Genomic DNA, 12,058 nt, shown 5'->3' on the forward strand with positions numbered 1-12,058 from the left:
ACACAAAAATCAGCTGAGACTCCAGCAGGAAGCTGGCAAGGCTGCGTGGGTACAGGTGGGGACAGATGCGTGTTTTTCAAGGCCCACGGTGGCTACCCGTGCCCTCCTCCCAGGGATTCCAAGAGGAGGTGTGAAAATTCACTTTACTTTTCAATTTTGATCTCCACAGAATGATGTCTGTCGACACTCGATAATTTTTCCTTCTTCACTTCGCACTCTTTTCTGTCGGAAAGCTTTTTCCCAGCAGGCTCATTTTTGGCCTAAAATATAATAGACAGAAATGATGTGTGGCCCAGAGCTTCTCACTTGCAAACTCCATTTGCGAGTTACCATAGACGAAAACTGCCTCACCTTCTCTACGGAGATCATTCGTCCATGCAGCTCAGTTCTGTGGAGATGGCTGATGCACTTGGTCGCCTCGTCAGATGTCGACATGGTGACGAATCCATAGCATCGAGCCCCCGGGCTGCGGGCGTTCGTTACCACTTTGGCCCCGACAACCTTCATGAAAAAGCGCACTCTTACTCTCTCATACAAATGACCACACAACTTGCTAAAGTTATTACCTGGCAATCAGAATCATTTTCACTATTTGTCACCTCTCCACATATGGTAGTTTTCCATTTTAGTTACTGAATTGGTTCTAATTAATCCTGACCTATCCAAATACAATTGCTTTTTTTTTTTTTTGAGACAGTTTCGCTCTGTCACCCAGGCTGGAGTGCAGTGTCGCGATCTCGGCTCACCACGACCTCCGCCTCCTGGGTTCAAGCAATTCTCCCGCCTCAGCCTCCGAAGTAGCTGGGATTACAGGCGCCCGCCACCACACCTGGCTAATTTTTGTGTTTTTAGTAGAGATGGGGTTTCTCCATGTTGGCCAGGCTGGTCTCCAACTCCTGACCTCAAGTGATCTACCCAAGTCGGCCTCCCAAAGTGCTGGGATTACAGGCATGAGACACCGCACCCAGCCACTAAATACAACTGCTTTTCATACAAGATAAGTCATCACAAGGAAAACACACAAACATGCAAGGTTATAAAACCATTAAACTTCATTACTCACAACTAATAACCAGAAGTCCTACCCATCCACATTGTTTTCTCTATTTCCACTGTGCCCACAAACAGCTGTGGGGCTACTAAGAAATGCACCCATCCACTCCAGCTGGGCCTGAGAAGAGCTCTGACACAGACATGGACTGTCAGAAATGTCCCCATGGGGAAAGGACTTCCACTTCTGGCTGAGATGGGAGAACTAAGCATTGTCTTCCTGCCTGAAACAACTAACAAATGTGATGAAACGTAGGCAACGACGGTTTTCAGATCCTGGACATCAGGCTGCCCAAGACAGCAATCCCTGAGAGCTCCCTGACTGCCCCTGCTCACTGCCTAGATTCCCAGGCGATGGGGGATGGGTAAGACAGCACTGAGATTCTGAGACCAAGACAGAGAGAAATCACGGAACTGAGTATCAGAGAGGACACAGCCACACAGAGCCACGCAGAGCAACCTGAAGAGACCCACAGAGGGTTCCTCCCACCCAGTGCACACGTGTGCAAGGAAACCAGAGGCTGGGACAGCACCACCCATAAGAAGCAGAGGGAACAATCAGGAGCAGAGGGAACAACCACTGGAGGGGCACTCAGGGCCACAAATGGTTTGCTCTTCCCAATAGCCAGGGTGGAAAGGCTGGTAATTCACGGGCCATCAGACCCACTACTCAGAGGGCACTGCCCAGTGGTGAGACAAAATCAGCCCAAACTGAAGGCTACTTTGGCCCTGCCTTAGTGTGTGTCCAGTACCTCAGCTGTGTACCAGAAAAAAGCTCAAGGGTATTTGTAGAGATACAAGTATAACTAGCACCCAAAAAAATACAATTCACAACATCCAGTAAAAAATTACCAGGCACAGGCTGGGCACAGTGGCTCATGCCTGTAATCCCAGCACTTTGTGAGGCCAAGGCAGGTAGATCACTTGAGGCCAGGTGTTCAAAACCAGCCTGGGCAACACAGAGAAACCACATCTCTACCAAAAATTTTAAAAATTAGCTGGGTGTAGTGGTACATGCCTGTGGTCTCAGCTACTCAGGAGGCTGAGGTGAGAGGATCGCTTGAGCCCGGGAGCTCGAGGCTGCAGTGAGCACCACTGTACTCCAGCCTGGGTGACACAGTGAGATCCTGTCTCTAAGGGAAAACAAAACAAAACAAAAAAACCAGAAGAAACTTAAAAGCAGCCACAGAAAAAGAGAGAGAAAAGACACAAATTGGGAACTGAAGGAACAAAGATTAAGTTAACCTAGAATTCTATACCCAGTGAAAATTTATTTCAAAATGAAGACAAAGTAAAGACTTTTTCTGACATGCAAAAGAAACAAGAACGTATCACCAGCAAACCTGCACTACAAGAAACATTCAATTCCTTCAGGAGGGAGGAAGATGATCTCCGACGGGAACTTGGATACACAACAAAAAGCAATGAAGAGCACCTGGTGAAGTGAACATGATTTTTTCCTGTCATTTCTGGGTCTCTTTAAAATATAACTGTTTGGCTGGGCGTGGTGGCTCACGCCTGTAATCCCAGCACTTTGGGAGGCCGAGGTGGGAGGATCACGAGGTCAGGAGATCAAGACCATCCTGACTAACACAGTGAAACCCCATCTCTACTTAAAATACAAAAAATTAGCCAGGCCTGGTGGTGGGCACCTGTAGTTCCAGCTACTTGGGAGGCTGAGGCAGGAGAATGGCACGAACCCGGGAGGCAGAGCTTGCAGTGAGCCGAGATCGCGCCACTGCACTCCAGCCTAGGCGACAGAGCGAGACTCAGTCTCAAAAACAAAACAAAAACAAAAACAACAAAAAAACACAACTGTTCAAAGCAAAAAAGCCAAACCACAACAAGTCAAAGCCAATAAAATATTGGGTGACTTCTTAAAGAGAAGTAAACTGTATGACAATAACATCACAAAGATCGACAGGAGGGGAAACGCAAGTATATTCCCACAGAGTTCTTGCACTACACTGAAACCAACAGAGCACCCCTTGCAGACAGACTGTAAGGGAAGATGTGTACTGTAATCCTACAGTAAACCACAATGACACAGAGTTAGAGCAAATAAGCCATCAGTCATAAAAAGGACTCGACCCACAAGAAGGCAGATAAATGGGAAAAAGAGATCAATAAACAAACATGAACAGAAAATAGAGAACAAGACAGTAGATCTAACGCCAAGCCCACCACCATTGGCGCGCAGAGTAAACATTTCCCCGAGACACGGGAGTCCTGCTCTCTGCCCTATCTCTGACTCAGGGCGTCAACCTAAGCAAGGCATTCCCCGTCTCTGGACCTCATGGCCCCAACTGTGAAATGACAAGGTGGAACTCACAAGCTTGAGGTTCCCATCAGACTCTGACGTCCTTGGTTTTGACCACACAAATGGAGGAGTCAAGGCTCTGCCTGAATCTGTCCAGGGCCAAAGGGACAGAAGACTCTCCTGAGAGAAACACAGATGCCACTTCCCATATCAGAGCTGAAGCCAATGATGGGGTCATTCTACCTTCCCATCAAATCAATCATCCTTACAAGTACATCTCTTCTGATGACAGACAAAACCCAAATGAGAGCAGGCACCACACTAAGCTTGTATGTCCCTATCCCTGAGCTGTGCCATCCGCCCTGGAGGCTCTGCATACTTCAGTCAAGTAGCTGAGTGGTGTCCTGCCCCTCTGGCCTTCCTACGTCCTTCTGTTTTTGTCCAGAGCTGAGCCCCACAGGTAAGGCCAACTCTGTCACTCACGCCTCAGCTGAATGTCACTTCTTCAGCGAGCTCTGCTGAAGCTGCCTCCCGAATCTAAACACGGCCTCCCCAACACACTGACGGCGTGCTCTAATATTCCTTAATATGCTCATCACAACACATCATATGTGTTTATTTCTTAAATGGTCTTTTTCCCGCCAGACTAAAAAATCTGTGATGACAGTGACCATGTATGTTTACCTCTGCTTAATCATCAGTGTCTGAGTGAAGTCAACAAAGTAACTGAATAAACAAGTTATTCATGGCTATAAGAATTTCCTAAGCCCTTGCTGAACACACAGACTGTTCAGAAAAAAATTGAACAGCATGCTTTCTCCGGGTCCTGTCCGCTTCTTAAGCAATGAAACATTAACCAACACCTGATCGGGTGACACAGACCTAGACAAAGAAACGGCTTCTGTAGCCAGAAGGCTGTGTCAGACACAGCCCACTCTGCCTGGAATCAGGGCACCCTCCAGACACTAAATGGTCCGAACCTTGTCCCTTGGAAGCCACTCCCCAGAGGCACCCAGGAGACCAGGGCAGTGCCAATTGCTTACCAGAAGACTCTTGGCTAGGCGCGGTGGCTCACACCTGTAATCCCAGCACTTTGGGAGGCCAAGCAGGCAGATCACATAGGTCAGGAGTTGGAGACCAGTCTGGCCAACATGGCGAAACCCCATCTCTACTGAAAATACAAAAATTAGCCAGGCATGGTGGTGGGTGCCTGTAATCCCAGCTACTTGAGAAGCTGAGGCACAAGAATCACTTGAACCTGGGAGGGAGGCGGAGGCTGCAGTGAGCCAAGATCACACCACTGCACTTCAGCCTGGGCAACAGAGCGAGACGCAGTCTCAAAAAAAAAAAAAAAAACAAACAAACAAACAAACAAAAAAAGAAGACTCTTAATTAATTTCAAACAGTGGAATCATTTTAAATTGTCCTCACCTTCCTTTGAAAAGCTGCTGAATTGTACTATTTTTCTCCCACCCCCATGAGCAGCACCTTAGTGATTTATTTTTGAACCACAATCATGTTCCAGTTATCAGACTATATACTTAAAATGCTAAATGATATGAAAGTCAATTATTCACTTCATTCTTTTTTTTTTTTTTTTTTAATGACATAGTCTCGCTCTGTTACCCAGGCTGGAGTGCAGTGGCACAATCTTGGCTCACTGCAACCTCTGCCTCCTGGGTTCAAGTGATTCTCCCACCTCAGCTTCCCGAGTAGCTGCGACTACAGGCACACAACACCACGGCTGGCTAATTTTTGTATTTTTAGTAGAGACAGGGTTTCGCCATGTTGGCCAGGCTGGTCTCCAACTCCTGACTTTAGGTGATACGCCCGCCTCGGCCTCCCAAATTATTCTTAAGGGAAAAATCTCATCATGTAAGCTTTAAGTTTTGCACAGGACAAAAGATCACCAGTCTCTTTGAGACCAGTTAGAAAGAACCCCAAGAACATTGAGAGAGAAGCTGTTTATACAGCTGTTCTGAGCACTGCTGTGATATGACCAACCACCTGCCCTGCTCCGCACCCTAGTTACTGTGAGTCAGGAAACAAGGTGCACTGCACAAGACTGGGCGAGCTTCGCTGCTGTCGTTCCATTTTTCAGTAAACACAACATCTTGCTATGTTGCCCAGGCTGGTCTTGAACTCCTGGGCTCAAGCAATCCTCCTGCCTCAGCCTCCCAAACTGCTGGGATTATAGACGTGAACCACCGTGCCCAGCAGAGCTTCCTTTTTAACTCTGAATCACAGTGGATGGTACGAGGCAAGGGAAGGCATACCTTCCCATACTTGCTGAAAAGGTTCTTGAGATCCGTAGCGCGTGTTGTGGAGGACAGCCCGCTGACCCACAGGTTCCGACCAGAACTGCTGCTGACCCGACCTGGCACGAGAGGGAGATTCTTAGGCATCACCCCAAGGCCTAACAGGAAGCACAACCATTCTTAAGACCGCAGCCCTCTTTAAAAACCCTAACGACGCCCAATCCCAACTGCTGACTTAAGAATTTAACGCACACACACATGCCAACACACAGAAGGCTGAAAATCTGGACAGCAAAAACTGAGTTTCCTTACTCAAGGAATAATCATGCCCATGTCAGTTATGAACTGAAATGTCTTTTGATGATCAGATCTCATCCAAGACGGCAGTCTCTAAAATCCTTGAAACAGTCTTCAATGAGCAGAATTATTCCTTTCTTGTAATGTGCTTTTCACCATCCCATAGATGACAACCACAAGAGAAACATAAAATGCAGGTGCTTGCGAACTTCTAAAACTAGTCTCTCAAGAAACCATTAGGTGGTTGATTCCGGTAACCCATAACAAAACAAATTACTGAATCCAAAGTGTGTATATCTCCAGGCCCCTCCTCCCAAAATAAGGGAACCATACCTGGCTCCCTACCACGTTAAATTAAATCATACCTTTTTCATCTTTAATGATTGGCTTTATATCTTTTTCTTCCTTAAAAGAGCTAGAGACAAAAGTTAATGTTACTCATACAGGAAAAAAACGAAAGAGAACAAAACTAAAAATATGATTACGTGCTAAAACTGAATACCTACCAGAAAATTAGTCTGAAATAAAATTTTAACAGACACCTCTGCAAGCTTATATTGGAAAATCTGACGCCAAAAATACAATGTCAGATTTGTAAAAGTCAATTCGATTTAGCTGAAGATAACAATTAACAATTTAAGAACACAACCATGGTAGGTTGAGAAAAAGAAAAGGAATTGAATCACCCATTAAAAACACACAAAGAGAAACGAAACATTCTTTAGAAGCAAAACTACAATTTCGTCAGTCTGGCTGGCCAATTGCAGAAAAAAACAGCTTATGTGTGTCATTACATGACCAATGAAAAGGAGATAGCGTCTGGTCTAAAACTGAGAAAAAACAAACCTCATTTTCTGATCAGCGCCCTCACTGGTTGAGGACTCTTTAGGAGCCGGAGGGACTTCATTACAAGCGTCAAAATCAAACTTCCTCCCGTCTTCTTTGCTATCTCTGGCTTCTGGGCTTGGGGCTTCCGTGGGGGCTTCCGCGAGCTCCTCGCTAGAGGCCTCCGCGAGCTCGGAGGCCGCACTACTCTGCTCAACTGCCGGCTCTAGCCCTACAGGCTCACAGTCCGTCCTCTCGCCATCGCCTGGCTGCTCCGCGGGCTCCCTTTTCACTACCGCTAACAGGCTGTCTGCCTTGCTCGACTGAGCGTGTGCTGTTGACTCGCTGGCCAAATCTAAATCACCCTCTTCCGGATGGGCGCTGTCAAATAGGTCCTCTTCCTCCGCAAGCTTTCTGTCTGGCCCCACGCTACTTGTGTCCTGTGCAAATGGCTGCTCCAGCTCGGAACTTTCTTCTTTTACTGGCTCAGATTTACAAGTTTCCCCCAAAATGTCGAGTATTTTCTCATTTTCTACGGATTTAACAGGAATAGAATGGCACAAGGTTTAATTACCAGGGAAATAAAGCAATCACAAATGTGGAACTGGCACGGCTGCCACACTAACACGAAGAGAACTGCTAGCTACACAGAGATTGGAAAACCCGCGGGTACACAAAGTTACACTGGTTACACTACCTGCGCCGCGACCGCCTCTAGGTAAGCCTCTACGCTACACGGAAGAGAAAAGGCCCCCACAGATTTAAACACCTACAACCACGCGGCTGCTTCTCAATAGTCTTCTTCGAGTTTTTGTTCAAGTCTGGGTCTTCTGACTGATTTTCCAATGTCCAAGGTGCTGAACCGAATGCAATCACCATTCAATGACAGCTCAACTTCCAAATTTCTTTGAATTTCTTTTAACAGAACAATCCAATATGAAAATCAGAATCTCTTCTGACGGTGGGAGATAAACGCAGTCCGGAAGGGGAATAATATGTTGAAAATTTTCACGAAGAAACTCTGTTTCCTCTTCTGGAATCCAGTCACTTCTCAGGTGGTAAGTGCCCTGACAACAGCTTTATCCTGCCTTAACTGCGTTAATCAAAATGACTGCAGCAAAATATCACAAGATCTGTTTCATGTGTAGAAACACATGGAGGAATCACGGGGACGGGGGAATTAAATGCCACTCTACGTGGTTAGACATGAAAAGAATCACTACATTGCACCAAATGTATTTGACCTCAAGAAGCCAGAATGGCTCTTCCACAGATCTGGTGATACGAATGGGTTTCCAATCTCTGATCCTTGTATGATCTGGATTGTCCACCATTAGAGCAATTTACAAGATCATAACACAGCTTAAAATATAGACAGCTTTAAAATAATAGTGTGAAAACTTTCAAACCATAACTGCCGTGTTTCTCTTATCAGTACCTGGCTCCAAAAGGGATTCTTCAATGTCCTATTTAAAAAAGAAAAAGCAAATCCACAAGTCACTTTAAACACGGGGCACATACATTTCACCAGTAAATATGGCTTTCAATCATCTGTGAATAAATGCCTGTTTCCACAAAACTTTCTTGTCTCCAAAAAATGTATTCCATCCTACAATAACCTGATGAAAACCAGCTCATTTTAACAGTTTCCCTGGTAACAGCAGGTCCCTAGTGATAACAGTCTGTCCCATTCTCCCGAGTTTGGGCCCTGCCCTGCCATGCCACCCACCCCATGAGCAAGCTGACCTAGTGGCTGCTGCAGCTGGCAAAGACCCCCTTTGTCAGAGAAGAGGTCACAGTGGATTTAAGAAAAAAATACTTCTCCCAACATAAACTGATTTGTAACTGAAACCTGTCATAACAAAATGATCTCTCTACTCTGCTGAAAACCTTTTCCGACATCTGTCTCACTTAGGACAATAGGTCCAATCCTTCTGGTGGCCCAGACTCAGCGAGGCGGGCCCAGCTGCTCTGCAACACCTCTGGCTTCTATCCAACCCTGTGTGCTCCCCTCTCTCTTTTGCATCAGAGACACCACCCAAACTTTCTGCTCCAAATTCTTCTTTCCCTCTTCAACCTATCCGTCAGACCTCTGGGAAGAGTTCCAGGCACTTATGAAGTCCAACCACCAGAACTGCTCCCTCATCACACTTCTTTCTCCCTTCTGGTTACATATTTGGTTTGATCCCACTGCCCCTGCTAGATGGCCAGCCCTGAGACTGTTTCTCTTCTGCTAACCTCTTAACCCCAGCATCCAGCACAGTATCCAGTCATTTCCATACACATACACACTGCTCTTTCATTATGGAAAATCAACCACTCGATTAACATTTCCAGCGATGCAGAACCAGATGGTAACTTACCGGAGTTACTTTGAAGTTCAACGATGAAGTTTCCAAAGTGTTCTTAAATCCTTCCCCATCCACCTGAAAAACAAAATGGAAGATGACTTCGTGGAGGCTGGAGCTGTGAAAACCAAGGCTGACACCTCGCTTAGGCAACTTGTGTGTCTATTTCCCTCACGGCACCTTTTGCCATCTGCAAGTCTACTGTTGGGTCATTCAATTCAGCACCTGCCTCCCCGCCAGAACACACACTCCACGACTCTGCTCCACCAGCGTCTCTGGCAGTGGCCTGCAGGTGGGTATGCCCTGTCTGTACTGGGTGAATGAACGAATGAATTTCCCAGGCAGTTTCTAAGTACTGGTGATTACCACATACCCCTCCAACCACAGGATTTCCAAAGCAGAACTCAAAATGACAAAATGCACCCCTCCAATTTCACCTGGTAGCAATACTCTTAAGGTAACACTAACCGGGCACTTTCTCCTAGCCTACTTTATTCATTCATTCATTCACTCATTCATTTGAGACGGAGTTTCACTCCTTTTGCCCAGGCTGGAGTGCAATGGCGCCATCTCGGCTCATTGCAACCTCCACCTCCTGGGTTCAAGTGATTCTCCTGCCTCAGCCTCCCAAGGAGCTAGGATTACAGGCACGCACCACCACGCCCGGCTAATTTTTTGTATGTTTTAGTAGAGACGGGGTTTCACCATGTCCAGGCTGGTCTTGAACTCCTGACCTCAGGTGATCCGCCCACCTCAGCCTCCCGGAGTGTTGGGATTACAGGTGTGAGCCACCGCGCCTGGCCCTCCTAGCCTACTTTATTAAAAACAAACATCTAACTTGGTCAATTTCTCTCTTTACTACATGCCAAACAAAAGAAAAACTGTTAACACCAAGTTTTACCAAATTTGAAGCTCTTTTTAAGTGAACTACAAAAACAGCACTCCCAAATATTTTCTTTTTTCCTTTTCTCGATTTGAACTCATGACCTGGGATGCCTCCATTAACTGAGAAGTACACACACTGAAAACAATAAGCACACAGCATTACCAGACTGAGAAAGGCGGCTAACCAGTTGCTCAGTGCTGCCCTAGGTCAAAGGATGGCAAATTTGGAGGCAATGACTTTTGACCATAAGGTTTAAGGTTCAGTCCTATGGAGGCATTCCCCACCCCCAAGCTGAAAGCTGCAATGCCTTAAGGAAACAAAACAACCTACTGGGCACGTGACATCAGTCAGAGTACAATGAAGATCAGCTAGAAGACAGTGACAGCTTGTGATATTTGAACAGCCCCACCAGAGAGCTCTACCCCGAAACACTAGAAGTGAAAAGCTGGGAAAGCCCTAACAGAGCAAAGTTCCTCCTTTACATACAAGGATGCTCACAGTCAGTCCCTTTGGGGAGCAGGGTTGATACTTGTCTCCACTGTACTTTACATCTTTTAATGTAACTGCCTAACCTTGCTTAAAACAACATTAACAGGCTAGGCGTGGTGACTCACCACTATAATCCCAGCACTTTGGGAGGCCGAGGCAGGCAGATCACTTGAGGTCAGGAGTTCGAGACCAGCTCAGCCAACATGATGAAACCCTATCTCTACCAAAAATATAAAAAATTAGTCAAGCGGCTGGCTGCAGTGGCTCAAGCCTGTAATCTCCATGATGGAGACCATCATGGCCAACATGGTGAAACCCCATCTCTACTAAAAATATAAAAAAATCAGCTGGGCATGGTGGCGCATGCCTGTGGTCCCAGCTCCTCAGGAGGCTGAGGCAGGAGAATTGCTTGAATCAGGGAGGCGGAGGTTGCAGTGAGCCATAATCTTGCCACTGCACTCCAGCCTGGGTGACAGAGAGAGACTCTGTCTCAAAAACAAACAAACAAACAAAACACAACATTAAGAGGAGTATCTACATGATGAGATTAGAAACCATATTTGAGCCGGGCACGGTGGACCACACCTATAATCCCAGCACTCTGGGAGGCTGAGGGGGGAGGATTGCTTGAGCTCAGGGGTTCAAGATCAACCTGGGTAACCTAGTGAGATCCCGCCTCTAAAAAAAAAATTTTTTTTTTAAATTAGCTGGGCGTGGTGGTTCACTGTGTAGTCTCAGCTATGCAGGAGGATTGCTTGAACCTGGGAGGCTGAGGCTGCAGTGAATTATGATGACACCACTGCACTCCAGCCTGCACAACAGAGCAAGACCCTCTCTCTAAATAAATAAACCATCTTTGTTTCTTAAAACTGTATTTTAAAAGGAAAAAACTAAATGGGCACTGTGGCCTGTGCCAATAAGCCCAGGTAGTCAGGAGGATCGCTGCAGCCCAAGAGTTCAAGACCGGCCTGGGTAACAGTTGAGACCTCATCTCAGAAAAGAAAAATCTTTTATGTCAGAGCTTTCTATTTTATGACTCACCACATGCTTTGAATTATAAAAACACTCCCCAGTGCTACAGAAAAGCTATCTATGAGTAAATCCCTGAGCTACACAGCGTTTAAATGGACATGGTTTAACACCAGGGTGTAGAAGCGGAACTGTGTGTTCGTGGCGGTTTAGCTGCGTTCTCCCTCACACGAGCAGCACGCGAGCGCCAGGTGCCTCGGGGCTATGGGCACATCCTGCCGTGTCTCCAAGTTACCTACAGCATGCTCTGGGGGCTGAGCCGGGAGCTGTCTCAGCTGTGCAGCCACGTATTCTTTACTATCACAAAAGGAATCGAGAAGGCCGTCCGTGCCATCCTCCCCAAAATCTGGAGCACTGCTATTCGCCACTTCAGTTTCGTCTAGCACACTCATGTCCATCATGCCCATATTCTGCAGGTTCTCCAGACTTGCTTCCATGTCCTCCTGTAAAGAGGAAGAAGAATCGTTAACAACCACCTGGACCAGGACAGGGAGCTGCTGCTTGTCATCTCTACCCTGACATCACTTACCTGCCCGTCTCTGGAATCGTCTTCCAGGCCATTATCTTCTGTGCCTTCCTCCTCCATCTTCAGTCCTAATTACAGAATAATTGTTCA

The 12,058-nt window shown here is 46.5% G+C and overlaps 1 protein-coding gene across 2 annotated transcripts in view; it reads right to left on the reverse strand.

Annotated features, from left to right (window-relative positions):
• Positions 1-12,058, reverse strand: part of SAFB2 (scaffold attachment factor B2) — a 36,036-nt gene that overhangs the window by 17,474 nt on the left and 6,504 nt on the right. For both annotated transcript variants that reach the window (XM_055371367.1, XM_055371366.2), the window contains exons 4-12: positions 11,972-12,036; positions 11,682-11,885; positions 9,054-9,116; positions 8,129-8,156; positions 6,712-7,222; positions 6,231-6,280; positions 5,587-5,687; positions 352-501; positions 148-260 (exon numbers count right to left, since the gene is read on the reverse strand). In XM_055371367.1, coding sequence (XP_055227342.1) covers positions 148-260; positions 352-501; positions 5,587-5,687; positions 6,231-6,280; positions 6,712-7,222; positions 8,129-8,156; positions 9,054-9,116; positions 11,682-11,885; positions 11,972-12,036 — 1,285 coding nt within the window. The remainder of the gene's footprint in view (positions 1-147; positions 261-351; positions 502-5,586; positions 5,688-6,230; positions 6,281-6,711; positions 7,223-8,128; positions 8,157-9,053; positions 9,117-11,681; positions 11,886-11,971; positions 12,037-12,058) is intronic.

This window comes from Gorilla gorilla, chromosome 20 (assembly GCF_029281585.2).
Source record: "Gorilla gorilla gorilla isolate KB3781 chromosome 20, NHGRI_mGorGor1-v2.1_pri, whole genome shotgun sequence".
NCBI lineage: Eukaryota > Metazoa > Chordata > Mammalia > Primates > Hominidae > Gorilla > Gorilla gorilla.